This window comes from Podarcis raffonei, chromosome 9, assembly GCF_027172205.1.
Source record: "Podarcis raffonei isolate rPodRaf1 chromosome 9, rPodRaf1.pri, whole genome shotgun sequence".
NCBI lineage: Eukaryota > Metazoa > Chordata > Lepidosauria > Squamata > Lacertidae > Podarcis > Podarcis raffonei.
This window is the reverse complement of record NC_070610.1, coordinates 74,671,227-74,691,520: the sequence shown is the minus strand read 5'-3', so window position 1 is coordinate 74,691,520 and position 20,294 is coordinate 74,671,227. Positions and strand designations below refer to the sequence as shown.

The window sequence follows — 20,294 nt, the reverse complement described above, 5'->3', positions numbered from 1 at the left end:
GAGAGTAAAGATAGACCCCACCTTAGGCTAAAACATTAAAAATAACATTCTTCGATGAATATAGAAACCTGCGAATGAAGGAGGGACGTTCCATTGAGGAGGCAAGACTCTACTCCAGAAAAGCTGAAGGCGTAACAAATTAATCTTTAAAAGTGCTACAGGACTCTGGGTTTGTTTCGCTGTCACAGATTAACATGGCTATCCCTTTGGAAAACAAAATGACGATGCAGGATCGGTGCAGTGACCCATCTTCAGCAAAGTGCCCTCCCTAGCTGCCTAAACAGTTTGGGTGGTACTTGACTACGTTTTTAGAATTCAGAATAGGCCCATTGAAATGAATGAACAAGTTAGGTCCATTGATTTCAATGGGTCTTCTCGGAATACAAGTTAGCTGAATACCCCCCCTTTGTTTTTAAAGATTTGCAGAAAACTGGAAAGGAGCAGCTGTTTTTAGCACTGGACAGAGAGAGTGTCTCAAAACCCAAAAGAATTACGGGAGAAGGAAAAGATAAGAAACAAACTAAGGAAAGTCTAAGGAAAATCAGAGATGAAATGTACCTCGTTTGAACCGGCTTGAGACTTGTAATGTGAGGGTCATGGGTTCGAGTCTCACCTAGGTCAAAAGATTCTTGCATTGCAGGGGGGTTGGACTCGATGACCCTTGCGGTCCCTTCCAACTCTACAATTCTGTGAAAAGGAAATAATTGTGCATGTGTTGTGTGTCAGTGTGCGACAGAGAGAGAGGGGGAGAGAGAGAGAGAGAGAGAGAGAGAGAGAGAGAGAGAGAGAGAGAGAGAGATTTGTTGGTTCCAAGAAATGTCAAAACGCTGGCCAAGAATACACCACAAATGTTATTTAAAGAAGAAGGGGAAAGTTCAGAGAGGCTTAGCTCCAGCTGGTAGCAATTTCTAAGTAACTATTTTTTAACTTGAGCAAAAGGGGCGTATGGGAGGAGAGGCAGCAGAGAGGCTTTAAGTCGGCTCACGTCCTAGGATATAATTTTTAGGTTTTCAATGGGGGGTTTGGGAGACTCCCCGGTTAAAAAGGCAACACGGCAACAACATGAGGTTTCAACATGGGGTTCATGTATGGGATTTCTGCCAGGGCGAAACGGCTGCCCAGAACAGAGCTAATAATATCTAATCCTTGATCATCCCAAGATGCTACGTTATGTTCCCACTGGTCGATGCCAAGACCCAGATCCTATTCTCTCCCCCAGAGGGAAGCAAGATGAGAGATTCTCAGCGTGGTTTCGCAAAACGCAGTGCCGGCAAGAACCGAGGGAAATGGTGGAAGACAGACAAAGGGAGAGCTTCTTCACTCAGTGTCCAGTTAAACGAATTTCCGGAAGCCAAAAGCCACGCAGAATGAAAAATACAACTTGAGATCTGCCTGGCCCCAAACGGCGACTAGGCGTTCCGTTTTGGTGACTGTAAGCCTGGTTTAAAGAGCTGTTTGGCACCTAGCTTATACAGCTGAATTAATAATACTAATATTAATACTACTACTACTACTACTACTACTACTACTACTACTACTAATATTTTATTTATATCCCGCCCTCCCCAGCCGAAGCCGTACTCAGAGAGGCTAACAACAATAAAAGTAACACAGCATTCTAAAATTAGTTCATTCTAAAATCAATTCAGAATCAAATTAATGGCAACCATTGGGCTAGAGTTCTGTGAGGATTACCAAAAGAGGGGGTCAGACTGTGCCTTGGCCAAAGGCCTGGTGGAACAGCTCTGTCTTGCAGGCTCTGCAAGTCCCGCAGGGCCCTAGTCTCTTGTGACAGAGCGTTCCACCAGATCGGGGCCACAGCCGAAAAAGCCCTGGCTCTCGTTGAGGCCAGCCTAACCTCCATCTTGGCCTCCAAGATGCTTTTGTTTGAAGACCGTAAGGTCCTCCGTGGGACATCCCAGGAGAGGCAGTCCCGTAGGTACGAGGGTCCTAGGCCGTACAGTGGTACCTCGGGTTAAGAACTTAATTCATTCCGGAGGTCTGTTCTTAACCTGAAACTGTTCTTAACCTGAGGCACCACTTTAGCTAATGGGGCCTCCTGCTGCCGCCGCACGATTTCTGTTCTCTTGCTGAAGCAAAGTTCTTAACCTGAGGTGCTATTTCTGGGTTAGCGGAGGCTGTAACCAGAAGCGTCTGCAACCTGAAGCATCTGTAACCCGAGGTACCACTGTATAGGGCTTTAAAGGTTAAAACCAGCACCTTGAACCGGATCCTGTACTCCTCCGGGAGCCAGTGCAGCTGGTATAGCATCGGGTGAATGTGATCCCGCGGCGAGGACCCCGTAAGGAGTCTCGCTGCAGCATTCTGCACCCAGGGTCAGTCTCAAGGGCAGCCCCATGTAGAGCGAGTTACAATAATCAAGTCTGGAGGTGACTGTCACGTGGATCACAGTGGCCAGATCAGGGCGAGAGAGGTAAGGATCCAACTGCGTAGCTTGCTTACAAACACACTTGGCCTGTGTGTGGTCCTTCTTTGCCCCCCTCCCGCCCCCCTTCTTGCCTTGACCACTCATGATCAGGAGGAGAGACTATGCAACCAGGACAGAAAAGTTACCCATTTATCAGCTGGCCGATTTGGAAACGGCGCTGTAAAAGTTGCAACACCGTCCGGCCGCACTGATGAAATGCAAATAGCGAGGGAGAGAGAGGAGGAGGGAGGGAGGGGATGCATTGACCAATGTCCTGCGCAGGCAGGGCACGACCGTCTCCACCCCAAACCTCCAAATGACAAGCTCACCATAAGGCTATCTCCAGGGCAACTTTGGCCCTGTTGGAAGCAGGGTTTGCATCACGCTGTGTGTTCGTCCACCTCCAACACCCCCCAAAATGCACGCACAGCAAACCCAACAGCTGATCAATTTAAGGCCACAGTCACGCGGTGCATTTAAAGCACTATGATGTCACTATAATAATAACAACAATAATAATTTATTAGTTATACCCCGCCGACCTGGCTGGGTTTCCCCAGCCACTCTGGGTGGCTTCCAACAAAATATTAAAATACAATAGCCCGTCAAACATTAAAATCTTCCCTAAACAGGGCTGCCTTCAGATGTCTTCTAAAAGTCAGATAGTTATTTATTGCCTTGACATCTGCTGGGAGGGCATTCCACAGGGCAGGCGCCACCACCAAGAAGGCTCTCTGCCTGGTTCCCTGCAACCTCGCTTCTCGCAGGGAGGGAACCGCCAGAAGACCTTTGGCGCTGGACTGAACGATGGGGAAGGAGATGCTCCTTCAGGTATACTGGATCGAGGCCGTTTAGGGCTTTCAAGGTCAGCACCAGCACTTTGAATTGTGCTCGGAAACGTACTGGGAGCCAATGTAGGTCTTTCAGGACTGTTATATGGTCTCAGCGGCAGAGAAACAAAGTTACAGGAGCATATAGGAGTCACCAAAATAAAGGAAATGTTTATGCTTTGCAGGATATGTGTGTCATGAATTTTGTTGGAAAGTCACAAACAGCACTTAATAAATAAATTAAAAATACTGAGTAAGAAATGGAATAGAGCCAGGCTTCAGGCTTCACTGTCTTTTTTTTTGGCACATTATTAGACATTTTGGAAAGCTATTTCCATGCTGAGAGGTGTAATCCCAGACCCACTTCTATGGGAGTAAGCCCCACTGAATTCAGTAAGACTTAACTTCTGAGCAGACAAAGTTAGGGTTGCGTTGCTTATCTCTGTGCAACGAGCCTTAATGGTTCAAAAGTTTCAATATTTCAGACATTACAAAAAGACCCTTCTGAAACAGAGACTACACACTTGAATCTCCCCTTTCCCCCAAGGATACCACACATTTCCCCTTTTATTCTTACAACAACCCCTCTGAGGTAGGTTAGAATGAGAGGTAGTCTTTGGCCCACGATCGCCCAGTGAGATCACGGCAGAGTAAGGATTTGAACCTGAGTCTCCCTAGTCTGATACTCTAACCACTGCAGCACACTGCTTCACTTCCATGGGACAGAAATGCTGAAACATCTGGGCCAGGAATATCCACACTGTTTCCACATGCTTCGTGATTGAAAACGACACACCCATTGCAACAAATATTCACATTGTTAGGGGTATTTTTACTGCTCCTCTTTGTTCTTAAAACTGCATTTTATCGTATTACAATCTGAATTCTGTGGAAGTTGAACAGTAATGCAATATATAATAAAAGCAACAGAAATACAATTAAAAACCCCACAGCACCTAGCACAGCAGTGCATTACAAAAAAATCCCTGAGAGATACCCTTAGCAATTTTCAAGTGGTCCGTGGAGGAAAAAAGTTTGGGTACTAGTGATGGAAGACCTCTTCCTTGAACAGCTATTGATACATGCTTTATCTACGAATAAATTCCTACTTGATTTATTTGCTCAGGAAATGCAAGCTGAAGAGCCGGTGATGAAAATAAAACTGACCATTCAAGGACAACTGACCGCATGCAAGCGGTCAGCTTCACCGTGGCAGTGAAAAAACTTAGAGATGCCCTTTCCAGGAAGAAAATAAGAGTGAATTTGAATATGTTTGTCTGTTTAAACAGCCTGTGACCCAAGTCCGATTGCAATGGCCATTATTTACACAATAAACTAATATTGATCTTGAAAATCAAAGAGGTGTAACGCTTAACGGTGGTTTGTTTTCCATAACAGTTGAGAGCTGTGCCTGAATACCTAAACCGGGGATGAAGAGTCCTTTTCAGTTAGAATCATAGAATTGTAGGGACCCCAAGAGGCATCTAGTCCAACCCCCCGCAATGTCCATATTCCCTTTCTGGGCAATTCTCTGGGGGCAGCATGCCAAGAGTGGGAGGGGCCAGAGGAAATGTGGGTGGAGCAACAGGTGTTAATTCTACCTTTGTACAGCAGGCTACTGTACAGAGGGGAATAAAGGGTGTTAGAGGAGGGGTAGCAACTCTCGTGACGAGCACATCATGCACCTACTGGGGTACTTTGTCTAACTTTGATGCCCACCCTGCACTCAGCTCTCACCTGTGGCTCCTGGAAGCTGCCAGCATGAGACAGCAGCCATACCTAGGGAACAGCTTCAACTGGCCGGCTAAACCAGGTGAGGGTAGCCGATGGGTCTCAAACCCTCAGCGAGGTAGGGAATTCACCTGCATGCAAAGACAGGGTCCTGGCGGATTGACCAGATGAGACCAAGAATGGGTCCGATGGCCAAGAAGGCGGTTTCGGTGTGTCCCATAGAAGGAGGTGAGGGGCAGATGGGGAACTAGCGACCTGGTGAGGTAGCCTTTCTAGGTGAAGGAAAACTCTCACCCTAAACCTCCACAGGACATCTTCAGGAGAAGAAAAGGCTGAGGAGTAAACTCTACACGAATCTGGAGTCCCTAAGGCGGTTGGATGGCACCTTGTACGTCTCCTTCCAGCAACTCTTGGTGTCCAATGCATTGCTCTGCTTTCCTTTGGAGCCCATCAGTGAGGCTGAGAGGGGGGGGCTTGTCTTCTGGACAGCCCAGGACTTCCAGGCTTGCACCCCGGGGAAGTCACTTCGGTGCCGTTAATGCAGTACAGTCATACCTCGGGTTGAATATGCTTCAGGAGGAGCGCTTTTGGGTTGCGCTCCACAGCAACCCGGAAGTAACGGAGCGTGTTACTTCTGGGTTTTGCCGCTCGCGCATGTGCAGACGGTCAAAATGATGTCATGCGCATGTGTGGAAGCGGTGAATCGCGACCCGAGCACACACTGATGTGGGTTGCGTTCGCTTCAGGATGCGAACGGGGCTCGGGAACGGATCCTGTTCACATCCTAAGGTACCACTGTACAGTGGACGCTTGGGTTGCGAACGTGATCCGTGCGGGATGCATGTTTGCAACCCACAGTGGCACGTCTGCGCATGCACGGGTAGTGATTCGGCGCTTCTGCGCATGTGCAAAGTGCGATTTAGTGTATCTGCTCATGTGCGAGCGCCGAAACCCAGAAGTAACCTGTCCCGGTACTTCCAGGTTTCGGTGGGTCCGTAACCCGAAAAAACGCAACCTGAAGCGTCTGTAACCCGAGGTATGGCTGTAGTTTGATTTCACCCCTGGAAGCTCACTCCATTGTCTCTTGAGATGGATGGATACCAACAACAGCAGCAGGCTAGTTCCTATAAACACCTCTCTCCACACAAGGAATCACAGAATTGTAAAGTTGGAAGGGGCTACAAGGGTCATCTAGTCCAACCCCCCTGCAAACCAGGAATCTTTCACCCAATGTGGGTCTCGAATCCACGACCCTCAGGATAAGAGCCTTGTACTCTACAGAAGAGGTATTAGTAAGAGATTGAAGGCATGTTCCAGACAGGAAAAAGAAACTCAAGAGTGAGAGGCAGGGCTGGTGAGGGGTGTGGCCTGCAGAGAGCCCTGGGGGCCAGATAGGAATACCTGGAGGGCCACAGTTGGCCCACAAACCACCCAGAACCTGAACCATAGTTCAGAATTGGTCAGAAAGCAGGATTTGAAGCCATGGTCTGCCATTACCAAGGGTAAACGTTCCATCTACCCAGGAAAGGGTATTTAATCATGCATTCTAGCTTTGCAATGTGGAGCGGAATCAACAGACTCAGACACCATTCCTCTGCCACTCTGTCCCTTCAAGGTTTCACTTTTCCCTTTCTTTGTTTTCTGGCGATTGGTGGGAAAGGAAAAGATCAAAGAGTCATATCCAGTGTTTTGCTTTCATTTATCGCAGGCCTGCCGGGGAACGGCACCGCTTGTGCCATTCAGAAGAAGTCAGGATTGACAGGAATACTGAATACCGGGCAATGAAAACTTCCCGCTTGCTCTGTGTGATCAGCAGAAGGTCACCACTCTTGCAAGCTGGGGGCTTACGTAACTTGCAATTTCCTTGGTATACCCTCTTCAGTGTGGGAGGAACCGAACAAATTAATTTGGGTCTCTTCATACAAAGGGATGGGAGTATTGATTTTAAACTGCTAGAATCACTTCTGCTCATCCTTGGAACTGACAGGAGATTATATAACATACAGGAAGACGAATGAAACCAAGAAGACTTATTGTTCTTTCTACAGGGTCAGCAGTGTATGGAGGAACGGTATGCGGTAACCTCATCCGAGAGAGAGGGACTGGTCTCTGTCCTCAAAAGACTCTGCAGTCTAAAAACGGCCTGGTTTATTAAATAATGGCTTGGTGTTATGCGAAAACCCTCCCAAGTGGCTGAACTGGGAACCTTGGCTAGTTTTAACTATGGCTTGGCGTCATGTGCACACACAGCTTCCTTCCTTAACTATGGTTTGTTTGGCTAACCCAGCTTGGATGCTTTCCTGACTACAAAGGCACAAGCAGCTACAAAACAAAACTTTGGAGAAGGTGAGCCATGGTTTATTTGATCATCTGTAGGACAATTGGTGGTTTACGTGATGGTCTGTTAAACAAACCATGGTTTAGTGTTACACTCAAACCTCGGCTCCCAAACACCTCTGTTTTGGAACGTTTCGGCTCCTGAATGCTGAAAACCCGGAAGTAAATGCTCCGGTTTTCGGAAGCCGAATGTCCGACGCGGCTTCCGCTTGAGCGCAGGAAGCTCCTGCAGCCAATCGGAAGCCACGTCTCAGTTGCCGAATATTTAGGAAGCCGAATGGGCTTCTGTAACGGATTACATCTGACAACCGAGGTTTGACTGTAGGTGTTAAGCAGGCCAACATGCTACATGGGTGTCTCAAACTTGGGTCTGTTTTGGGACTACAACTCCCATCATCCCTGACCATCTAGCTAGGGATGATGGGAGTTGTAGTCCAAAAACAGCTGGAGACCCAATTTTGGGAAACCCTGGGTGAGACAACAAGGAGAGGGGGAAATAAATGCCGCAAGGATTGAATGTACACAAATGCATGCTTTTTATTCTGATTATAGTTGGGAGAAAGGACGAAATGGCTGTGCCAGGGATGGGGAGGTAGTGACCTTCCACAAAATCTTGGACTCCGACACCCATCAGGGGTGTTGGGAATTGTAGCATAATAATAATAATAATAATTTATTATTTATACCTCGCCCATCTGGCTGGGTTTCCCCAGCCACTCTGGGCGGCTTCCAACTGAATATTAAAAACAATACAGCATTAGACATTAAAAACTTCCCTAAAGAGGGCTGCCTTCTGTTGTCTTTTAAAAGTAAAATAGTTGTTTATTGCCTTGACATCTGCTGGGAGGGCGTTCCACAGGGTAGGTGCCACTACCAAGAAGGCCCTCTGCCTGGTTCCCTGTAACCTTACTTCTCGCAATGAGGGAACCGCCAGAAGGCCCTCGGCGCTGGATCTCAGTGTCCGGGCTGAAAGATGGGGGTGGAGACGCTCCTTCAGGTATACAGGACCGAGGCCGAGATGTTTCCAGATGGCAACATCTGGAAAACCTCTGGGTTATGCCACTGATTACACAGGAAAGGTGGATACTGTTGAGGGAACTAAAATAAGAGAGAGAGATGGTCCCTCAAGCAAGCAAAACTGACCCACAGTCCAAACATTAACTCCTCTTTTCAAGTAACTAGATTATGTTTCACGTCAATGTTTTTCCTCCTTGTCCCACCTCATTTTAGACACTATGAATGTTGACCCAAGGAGAAAAATATTAACTTACACAGGAAACAAACTGGCGGCCTTTCCAGCTTAGATATGCACGTAGGAAGATGTTTGGATTTGCTTCTACAACAAACACACATTAAAAACAACTGGCTTACCTTCCCATTCGCCCCCCTTTTAAATATTCACCTGTATTTTAAAGAGCACAAAAAACCAGAGAAGTAGAAGCCGCTGCAGCTGACAGGGCAGATACAGAAGGCAAGTTGGAGCCGCATGAAAAAATCAATTGCTGCAGCTGACTGGGAAAATAGAAGTACCGGTACTTTTCCCCGCAATGAAGATGGATGTAGTCTGCAACACTGCAACTTGTGGGCATACAAGGTTCGGGAGGTTCCGGATGGAGAAAAGAAAATACTTCACATGGTATATGGTTAAACTAATAATAATAATAATAATAATAATAATAATAATAATAATAATAATAAATAATTTTATTTATACCCCGCCCTTCGCGGTTCAGAAAACCAGGCTCCAGGCGTCTAACAACAAATTTAAAACACTTAATTAATGCAACAAAAAAAACAGCATAAAATACAGTATAAAACGTGAATAACAATAAATTCAGAATTCAAAAATCAATTTAGGGAGCAAATCCATGCAATAAACATTAGATGATCACCAGGGCTAGCTGGCTAAATTAGTCCTATTTGGGCCAGCGAGGAGACCAGGGGGGAATTAGCTGTGGGATCCCAGAGCAGGTAATCTTCATAAAAAGGGGAGAGGGAGGGAAGGAAGGGGAATAAAAGATCAGGCTAAGTTCAAATTGAAAGCCAGGCAGAATAGCTCTGTCTTACAGGCCCTGTGGAAGGAAGTAAAATCCTGCAGGGCCCTGGTCTCATGGGACAGAGCATTCCACCAGGTCGGAGCCATCACTGAGAAGGCCCTGGCCCTGGTGGAGGATAGTCTGATTTCCTTAGGGCCCAGGACCTCTAAACTATGATTATTCATGGACCTTAAGGTCCTCTGCAGGGCATACCAGGAGAGGTGGTCCCGTAAATACTAAGAAACTCCCTGCTGCAGGAGGCAGCGACGGCCAACAACTGGGATACCTTTAAATGAGGATTGGACAATTTAATGGAGATGGGGACGGCTACCAATGGCTCCTAGCCAAGTGGCTACGCTCTGCCATCGCGGTCGGAGGCAGAAATGCTTCTGAATATCACTTTCTGGGAACCACAGGGAGAGAGAGCCACAGGCCTGATCCAGTGGGCTCTTCTTATGTCCCTACGTTTAAGGGCTTGTGGAACCAGCCCTCCCTTTCCTGAGACTGTATCTGAGCAGCTGTTCCCTCTAATGTAGAATGCAAAAAGAAGAAGAAGAGGAAAGCGAAAGAGGAAACCTGCCCCAACCACTAAGCGCTGTGCCCATTACAGCGAAGGAAGCCCAGATGTGTCCCCAGAGGTGTGTTGCAATTCCGAGGAACTGCAGAAAGAACACCGAAGGCTTTGTGACGCACAAAAAGACGGCTTCCTGGCAACCCTGCTTTGTTTCAAATAGGAAGTCCCTAACTCTTACGGTAGCGCAGATAACGCGTGAAGAATGCGTGGGGAACGTCTGGTGCAATTTAAGAAGCAGCTGGTGACTTTCAGAGGTCGGGGGGCGATATGCCAGCACCTTCCAGAGCATTTTGCCGTGACTAAACAAAGCCATCAAAAAAATGAAGATCATGGCCACTGGTCTCTTCACCTCCTGGCAAATAGAAGGGGAAGACATGGAGGCAGTGAGAGATTTTACTTTCTTGGGCTCCATGATCACTTCAGATGGTGACAGCAGCCACGAAATTAAAAGACACCTGCTCCTTGGGAGAAAAGCAATGACAAACCTAGACAGCATCTTAAAAAGCAGAGACATCACCTTGCCAACAAAGGTCCGTATAGTTAAAGCTATGGTTTTCCCAGTAGTGATGTACGGAAGTGAGAGCTGGACCATAAAGAAGGCTGATCGCCGAAGAATGGATGCTTTTGAATTATGGTGCTGGAGGAGACTCTTGAGAGTCCCATGGACTGCAAGAAGATCAAACCTCTCCATTCTGAAGGAAATCAGCCCTGAGTGCTCACTGGAAGGACAGATCCTGAAGCTGAGGCTCCAAGACTTTGGCCACCTCATGAGAAGAGAAGACTCCCTGGAAAAGACCCTGATGTTGGGAAAGATGGAGGGCACAAGGAGAAGGGGATGACGGAGGACAAGATGGACAGTGTTCTCGAAGCTACCAGCATGAGTTTGACTAAACTGCAGGAGGCAGTCCATGGGGTCACAAAGAGTCGGACACGACTAAACAACAACAACAACAAACAAAGCCAAAGAGAATTATGCAGATGACAATAATACACAATGGCAAACACAGTGCAGCACAGATGACGAAGAATCGACACAAGACGCAGAATCTTTCCTGGGTGCAGAACTTGACCAGGGATGGCTAATCGATGTCCCTTGAGGTGTTTGAAACCAGCTCTGCATTCACTTCAGGAGCTATCATTACTTCTGTAACGAGTCATTAGCAGCACAGAGCGCTTTGATGTTTTTACCACCATCCTAGCCTCCCAACAAGCTTGCAAATTAGGTATGAATGACAAAAGGACAACTCGGCCCAGGTCATCCACAGGCCTTGCACCCAAGCAAAGGAGCTTAGCACCAGGCAAGGTGCTCAACATCGAACAATCCCTACCAGGGTATGTGAAAGCACCGAGCTTCTAGCGCAAGTGGGAAATGAACATTGAATAGAGTTGCATTCAGCTAAGTTTTACTCAGAGCAATACCGACAGGAAGTAACGCACCTAACTAAGCCACGTCAATGGATTTCAGTGGGTTCACCCTGAGCAAAACTTAAGGTGAACACCACCCTGTGTTTGAAATTAGCCAGGAGCAAGGCGCGTTTTGCAACCGGTGTGAGTGCAACTGCGACCACGTGGCGACTTGGGAAAGCAAAATATCACTCAGAAAAGGATCTGAAACATTTTCATTGAAGCTTCAATTAGTTTTATTTTGGATTGATTTATTTGATGTTTTAATGCTTTGTAAACTGTTTTGAGGTATCTTCATTTAAAATATAAAGTGGTATAGAAACGCTTTGATTTGAAGGGAATAATGAGAAGACGACGGACAGAAATCAACGCCACTGGAAAAAAAACGCCTTGCCGCAAGTCTTGGCGCCCCCCACTTTCCAGGCTGACAACACTCAATGAGGACAGAAATGGGGGGCTGCCCTCAGAGTCAATTAGTGATCGCTCTCAGGTGACAAGCCCACCCCTGGTCCTCGCGCTGCTGTGTGTATTTCGGAAAACGAAGCAGCATCAAAAAAATGAATAAACACGAGTTCTAAGAGGGAGAGAGCGCCGACTGAATTATTACTCTCTGGCGCTGAAGGTCTCGAGTTACATGCAAGGTTCTGGGACACAGCCAGCCTTTATATTTTCAGAAACGGGGATCAGCCATTGCTTCTTGATCCAAGAATTCTAGGTGCAACCTGATACTTGCAGCATTGGCCAGAGGTCTAATTCTGTCTGCAGTCTCCAACTTGGAGAAGAATCTACATGGAGACTTCACGCCTGCAGTGACCAGTCTAATTTTTGCACTTTTCTTTTTTCTTTTTAACGTTGTGCTTAATATTTTATTTTCTCATATAACCGCCAATGAAGGTCCATCTACTGTGGAACAGTTCTTTACTGAAACGGTCAAACTTTAGAATGGAACCATGTTATAGTTGAGATTCCTGCATTGCAGGGGCCTGGAATAGATGACTCTAGGAGTCCCTTTCCAACTACACAATTCTATGATTCTGCGATTCTATTCTGTGACTTTTTGCTTGGACAGGTGTTGCCCAACCATAATAATAATAATATTATTATAATTTATTATTTGTACCCTGCCTATCTGTCTGGGTTTCCCCAGCCACTCTGGGCGGCTTCCAACAGAGATTAAAAATACATTAAAATGTCACACATTATAAACTTCCCTAAACAGGGCTGCCTTCAGATGTCTATTAAATGTCAGGTAGTTGTTTATCTCTTTGACATCTGATGGGAGGGCGTTCCACAGGGCGGGCGCCACTACCGAGAAGGCCCTCTGCCTGGTTCCCTGTAGCTTTGCTTCTTGCAGGGAGGGAACCGCCTGAAGGCCCTCGGCGCTGGACCTCAGCGTCCGGGCTGAACAATGGGGGCGGAGATGCTCTTTCAGGTATCCTGGGCCGAGGCCGTTTAGGGCTTTAAAGGTCAGCACCAACACTTTGAATTGTGCTCAGAAACATACTGGGAGCCAACGTAGGTCTTTCAGGATTTGGGAGTTTCCTTTTTTTTTTATGAACAAGCTTAGCTACTTTTATTATAAGTTAAAGATAAAGGACCCCTGACAATTAAGTCCAGTCGCAAACAACTCTGGGGTTGAGGTGCTCATCTCGCTTTACTGGCCGAGGAAGCAGACGTTTGTCCGCAGACAGTTTTCCTGGGTTATGTGGCCAGCATGACTAAGCCGCTTCTGGCGAAACCAGAGCAGTGCACGGAAACACCGTTTACCTTCCCGCCGGAGCAGTACCTATTTTTCTACTTGCACTTTGACGTGCTTTCGAACTGCTAGGTTGGCAGGAGCAGGGACCAAGCAACAGGAGCTCACCCCTTCGCGGGGATTCGAACTGCCGACCTTCCGATCAGCAAGCCCTAGGTTCTGTGGTTTAGAACACAGCGCCACCCGCACCCCCACTTTTATTATAGATATATAAATAACAAAAGAGTTGCCTTGAATCAGAGAGGCATCTCAGCTTCAGCAAGACTGACATATTTGACATTGTAAACTGAACTCGTGGAACAAGCTTGCTAAAAATACTGTCACGGTAGCTATTGTTGGCAGGGTTACAGATGACTTTGCACAAGCCTGTCTACAAAAGGGAACACTGCATGTTTGAAAACGTGACTCCTTCATTGTTACGTATCATTTCGAAAACCCCACACGCCACATGCCTAGAAAATCCTGGGCAGCAGGAATGGTTTTCCTTCCTCTGCCAATGAGAAACACCTAGCTGTGGAGTCGGAGCCAAGATTACGACACTCAGAATAAAAATCAAACAAGACAGGCAGGTTTGATTCCCGCCCTCCCCTCCTTCGCTAGCCAGCAAGATTCTGCATTTTGATGGGGAAGTTTAGGAGAGTACACACAATCTCCATGATAATCTTTGCTTTTACACGTTCACGCCCTAGGCAGCTGAGGGCACCAGAGCAGCTTTTGCCATCCTGGAGATGTTTCTGGCTACAACTCCTGCTGGCTGGTGGGAATTACAGCGCAAAACATCTCAAGGGCGCCAGGTGAGACTGCCACCAGAGATCAGTGGTAAACACAGGAAGTTGTCTTATTCCACAGCAGACCAATGGCCCAACTAGTTCTGCACTGGGTACACCAAGGATGGTCCAACATGGCACCCTTCAGATCTTGTGGGGCTACAACTTCCTTCATCTGTGACTGCTTGTCATGCTGGCTAGGGGGCGATGGGATGTAATGGACTGGTTGGAGGCAGAGGAGTGGTGTCCCCCTGTCCTGCTGCAACTAGCTCCCTTCCCCACTTCTCTCCCAGAACCAGAAGAGGCATGAAAAGGGCGGAAGAGAGGTTGTCTGCATGAAGGCGTAGTCTCCGATTGCTTGGGGAAAGCTCTGGAGAGGACGGGACAGCTGTGAGCAGGTGTCTGGAATTTCAGTCTCGGCAACTGATTTTCATGGAGTAAGACCACTGCGAAGGAGCCGCTCTGCTCCTTAGGCCTGACGCTCAACCAAATCCGTGGAGATAATGTTTTTGCTAATAGCTCCAAAAGCAGAGGCAGAAGTCGAAGCAGGAGAGGGGCATGGGGGAGGCCAAAGGTGGTGAGGAGGCACAGCTGTCTCCCCATCCTGGCGTGACAAGGTCTCCTCTTCCCCTGGTTTCCAAGAACCTGAAGAGACATGAAATGGGAGCAGCAAAAGCTCTACCTCTTTTTTAAATCAGAACCAGTGAGGACAGTGAAGGTCCTGTGTGAGTGTCTGGAGGCAGTTGGAGGATGGATGGCAGCTAGCAGATTAAGGTTGAATCCTGACAAAACAGAAAGACTGTTCTTAGGGGACAGGGGGAGGGCTGGTATGGAGGACTCCCTGGTCCTGAATGGGGTAACTGTGCCCCTGAAGGACCAGGTGCGCTGCCTGGGAGTCATTTTGGACTCACAGCTGTCCATGGAGGCGCAGGTCCATTCTGTGTCCAGGGCAGCTGTCTACCAGCTCCATCTGGTACGCAGGCTGAGATCCTACCTGCCCGCAGACTGTCTGGCCAGAGTGGTGCATGCTCTGGTTATCTCCTGCTTGGACTACTGCAATGCGCTCTACATGGGGCTACCTTTGAAGGTGACCTGGAAACTACAATTAATCCAGAATGCGGCAGCTAGACTGGTGACTGGGAGCAGCCGCCGAGACCATATAACACCGGTCCTGAAAGACCTACATTGGCTCCCAGTACGTTTCCAAGCACAATTCAAAGTGTTGGTGTTGACCTTGAAAGCCCTAAATGGCCTCGGCCCAGTATACCTGAAAGAGCATCTCCACCCCCATAGTTCAGCCTGGACACTGAGGTCCAGCGCCGAGGGCCTTCTGGCGGTTCCTTCCCTGCGAGAAGCGAGGTTACAGGGAACCAGGCAGAGGGCCTTCTAAGTGGTGGTGCCTGCCCTGTCAGATGTCAAGGAAATAAGCAACTATCTTACTTTCAAAAGACATCTGAAGGCAGCCTTGTTTAGGGAAGTTTTTAATGTTGAATGCTGTATTGTGTTTTTATTATTCAGTTGGGAGCCGCCCAGAGTGGCTGGGGAAACCCAGCCAGATGGGCGGGGTATAAATAAATAAATTAGTAGTAGTAGTAGTAGTAGTAGTAGTAGTAGTAGTAGTAGTAGTAGTAGTATTAACAAGCAGACGCAGTCTCAGATTGCTTGGGAAAGAGCCAGAAGAGGAGGACGCATAGCCAGCTCTGGGGAGGTGGGGAGCGTCAGGCAAACCTACTGAAAAAGAGTTTTGCAACGGTTAGTATCCTCGTGTGCGGTCACTGAACACACACATGAACTTTCCCTTTTACTCTCTACCTGCTCAGGATGCCCTTTGTAGTAAACCGCAAGAGATCTCCATTCTGGGCGCAATGCAGTCCAGCTTCTGCCTTTTGAGACATGCATACAAGTCATGCTTCTCAAAGAGGAACACAGAATCTTGATTGAGAAATCCTTTTCCAGCAGTGAAAAATTCAGACAAAAAGGAAGAAGGGGGCAGAACCCTTACAGATTCAATAAGATCATAGAACTGTAGAGTTGGAAGGGACCACATGGGTTATCTAGTCCAACCCCCTGCAATGTAGGAATATTTTGCCGAATGTGGGGCTTGAACCCACAACCCTGAAATTAAGAGTCTCAGTTCAGACATTTCCTCCCCCAAGAAAGAGCTAACTGATGCTTTCACAGTTTTTTTTTAAAAAAATATATTTAAAAGATGTCATGCAACTTCTGTCCTTTTTCTTTTAAAAGGAAGAATAATTTGATTTGATGTGTACATTAAAGCTGGGGGGGACTGTTATCATGATTAATTTTATTATTATGTTTTTATTTTTTTGCTCCATAAAATGTGTTCTTAATGCACACTGCCTTTGGACCCTTTGATAAAGGGTGGCACAATAATAATAATAATAATAATAATAATAATAATAATAATAATAATTTATCCCCTTTAACTGCTGTTAACTATTGCTTCTTAGGGTTCTTCCAAGTGCTCCCGCATAGCTGTTTTGATGGCCTATAACAGAATACAATAAACTTTAGCCTGCTATCTGGATTATGCTTTGATATTTCATTAACTACCTTTGATGACCTGTGCCACAAAAGAGATTTAATGAACACTCATATCAAAGAGCTCTGTGAACTGATAGCCATAGCCTTTTATATACTAACCTTTTATGCTCTTCCACATCCTCTGTTTAATGCTCCTAACCTTTCTTTTAGATTCTTTTATATATACCTTCTGTTTTAATAATTTTAGCTTTCCAAAACGTTTTACAGATTTTAAATGATTGCACCACACTCTACTTATGCTGGTCTATGACCGTAATAAAGATTTGATTGATTGATCGTTAACTACCTTAAGAGACCGGTACTGTCAGAAAAGTGACATATAAACTTTACAGGAGAACAAAAGCCACGCCCCCCCCTTAAAGGCTTGCAACTCTCTATGCCTCCCTTAAAGAGCCTGGGCTCCGTTTACACAATTCAGTGACAACATATGTTTGCTTCCTGTGCAGTTGCAACAGAGAAGAGTTTGCAGTTTGCAGTCCATGATGCACCCAGGAAGAATGGAGGAGACTGCACAGCCTGGCTTCCAAACCCTTTCCAAAGCAAAGCCCTGGGCAGTGTTGGAGGATGGATGGCAGCTAATGGATTGAGGTTGAATCCTGACAAGACAGAAGGACTGTTCTTGGGGAACGGGGGCGGGCGTGTGTGGAGGACTCCCTGGTCCTGAATGGGATAACTGTGCCCTTGAAGGTGCGCAGCCTGGGAGTCATTTTGGACTCGCAGCTGTCCATGGAGGTGCAGGTCAATTCTGTGTCCAGGGCAGCTGTCTACCAGCTCCACCTGGTACGCAGGATGAGACCCTATCTGCCTGCAGACTGTCTCACCAGAGTGCTGCATGCTCTAGTTATCTCCCACTTGGACTACTGCAATGCGCTCTACGTGGGGCTACCTTTGAAGGTGACCCGGAAACTACAATTAATCCAGAATGCGGCAGCTAGACTGGTGACTGGAAGCGGCCGCCGAGGCCACATAAAACCAGTCTTGAAAGACCTACATTGGCTCCCAGTACGTTTCCGAGAACAATTCAAAGTGTTGGTGCTGACCTTTAAAGCCCTAAATGGCCTCAGCCCAGTAGACCTGAAGGAGCGTCTCCACCCCCATCATTCTGCCCGGACGCTGAGGTCCAGCTCCGAGGGCCTTCTGGCAGTTCCCTCATTGTGAAAAGCAAAGCTACAGCAGGGAACCAGGCAGAGGGCCTTCTCGGTGGTGGTGCCCGCCCTGTGGAACGCCCTCCCATCAGATGTCAAAGACATAAACAACTACCTGACATTTAGAAGACATCTGAAGGCAGCCCTGTTCAGGGAAGTTTTTAATGTGTGACATTTTAATGTATTTTTAATCTTTGTTGGAAGCCGCCCAGAGTGGCTGGGGAAACCCAGCCAGATGGGCGGGGTACAAATAAAGAAATAATAATAATAATAATAATAATAATAATAATAATAATAATAATTATTATTCACAGCACCGGAGGCCTTTGCATCCTTCTGCCGCGTATAACTGAGTGGGTAGAGGGTACCATTACAATTTGCTATTTTCCGCTCACTGGTTGAGGGTGGGGGTACCGCCTCACCACCAGTGAGCAGAATTTGCAAGACGGGATTTTTGTCTGCATGGACACCCCTGCTCTGTCATATTTGACAAGGGAGGGGGCGAGGGGACTAAGATAATCTAAGCATTTTAAGCCATTAAGCCCTTGATCTCATTATAAGGAATTAGAGGCCTTCATTCTTCTGCCAGAATTTTTTTTTTTTAAAAGAGGACTTTGCAGCCAAAAAGCAAAACAACACACACACCCTGCTAGCCTGCCACACACAAACATTCCCATGATCAACGGCGCCAAAAGGATCCTACTGCGTAACAATCCACAGCTAAAGAATTATCCTTTCGTCACCCTGCAGGGCTCCTTCTATGGGACGTTGAACTCCAAAGTCCATCAACAGGAACATACAAAGTGGTCTTAATACTAACTTGGTGCATTGTATGTACTGACTCGCAAGGGATTTCAGACAGGCTTCTCTCTTAACTTTGCACCTGGGAGATCTCTACCTCGTACTTACGGGACCGCCTCTCCTGGTCTGCCCCGCAGAGGACCTTCAGGTCCATGAATAACCATAGTTTAGAGGTCCCGGGCCCTAAGGAAGTCAGACTATCCTCCATCAGGGCCAGGGCCTTTTCAGTGATGGCTCCGACCTGGTGGAATGCTCTGTCCCAGGAGACCAGGGCCCTTCAGGATTTAACCTCCTTCTGTCAGGCCTGTAAGACAGAGCTATTCCGCCTGGCCTTTAATTTGAATTCAGCCTGATCTTTTATTTCCCTTCTCTTCCCTCCCCTCCCCTTTTATGAAGATCACCCGCTCTGAGACCCCACAGCTAATTCTCCCCTGGCCTCCTCGCTGGCCCAAGTAGGACAAATTCAGCCAGCTAGCCTTGGGGATTATCTAATGCTTATTAGATGGATTTCCCCTAAATTGATTTCTGAACTTTGAATTTTATTGTTATTCATGTTTTTATACTGTATTTTATGCTGCTTTTACAATTGTGTTTTAAATTTGTTGTTAGCTGTCCTGAGCCTGGTTTTTGTACCGGGAAGGGCGGGGTATAAATAAATATTTATTATTATTTATTATTATCTGGATGTTTATACAGTGGTACCTTGGTTCTTGAACTTAATCAATTCTGGGAGTCTGTTCAACTCCCGGAACCGTTTGAAAACCAAGACGCGGCTTCCAATTGGTTGCAGGAGCTTCTTGCACTCAATTGGAAGCCGCAGCAGCCGCGTTGGACGTTTGGCTTCCAAAAAATGTTCGCAAAACCGGAACACTCACTTCCAGGTTTGTGCTGTTCAGGAGCCAATTTGTTTGGGAGCCAAGCCGTTCGACAACCAAGGTACCACTGTATACGGAACAGGAGATGTTGTGGACATTGTGAAATGTGTGTGTAGACCTCAGGCAATGCACAGACACCACGACTGCTTATTTTGAGGAAATCAGATGTGACCCAAGACATATAGCAGCAGTTAGGGGAGTGAATGATCTATTGCACTGCTTTGAAATTACTGGCACACAACAAACACACACCGCAGTATAGCTTCTGGGATCCCCACGCAGCTGCCTGGCTTAAATAAATGAGGAAGGCAGGGGAAGAAGGGGAGATGTGCAAGCATGCGCCCAAGGTGAATTCCTGCCATAGTATGGGGTAGCTTGAGAACCTCACCAGCGTCATAGAGGCGAGTGCTTAGGAGAAAACATGCCAGGAGAACGTTCTGGGCGCCTGGCAACACAGCAGGGACTTGGCATTCCATGACGATCCGGTTGCAAGTCTACAGCCCGAAGGCACCCAGACCTGGGATCTTGCTCAGCGCCTGTGTGGGAGGCCACCCAATATCTTCCATGCATGCTGTCTTGAGAGGTATGGGAGAAGAGGCAGGAGAGAGTCGCGTAAATGATTCAGAGTTTTCAGCCCCAACGAAAAAGGGGTGTTGCTTCACTCGCAGATCTGCAAGCTCGGCAGGGCATAAGAAGGGCCCTGCTGCCTCAGACCCAAGGTCTGATCCTGCTTTGCACCGTGGGCAAAGAGATGTTGTTGGGAAGCCCCCGAGTGAGGCATGAAGGCAATAGATCTCTGCCACAGGTGTTCTCCAGCGGCTGGCATTCTTTCTGACGATGGAGATCCCAGGTAGCTGTCGTGCCCTCAGATCCAGGCAATTCAGAAACCATTCAAAGGTGGCAGCAATGCGCACACCCCGGGAAGCTCTGCTGGGCTGTCTTCCCCAAGCATCTGTTATTCTGAGAAGGGACTTTTAATGATGCGGCTAGAAGGCTGATCGCCGAAGAATTGATGCTTTTATATTATGGTGCTGGAGGAGACTCT

The 20,294-nt window shown here is 47.2% G+C and overlaps 1 protein-coding gene across 6 annotated transcripts in view; it reads right to left on the bottom strand.

The window, feature by feature from the left end:
* The window catches only part of RNF24 (ring finger protein 24), an 81,310-nt gene that overhangs the window by 33,357 nt on the left and 27,659 nt on the right, over window positions 1–20,294 (bottom strand). The window contains exon 2 of one of the 6 annotated variants that reach the window (XM_053402062.1): window positions 559–687. The exons of 4 other annotated variants lie outside the window; for them this stretch is intronic. In XM_053402062.1, the coding sequence (XP_053258037.1) occupies window positions 559–635 (77 nt within the window). In that variant the 5' untranslated portion in view covers window positions 636–687. Of the gene's footprint in view, window positions 1–558; window positions 688–20,294 lie in introns of those variants that run through there. One more of the 6 variants, XM_053402068.1, reaches the window with a different exon arrangement.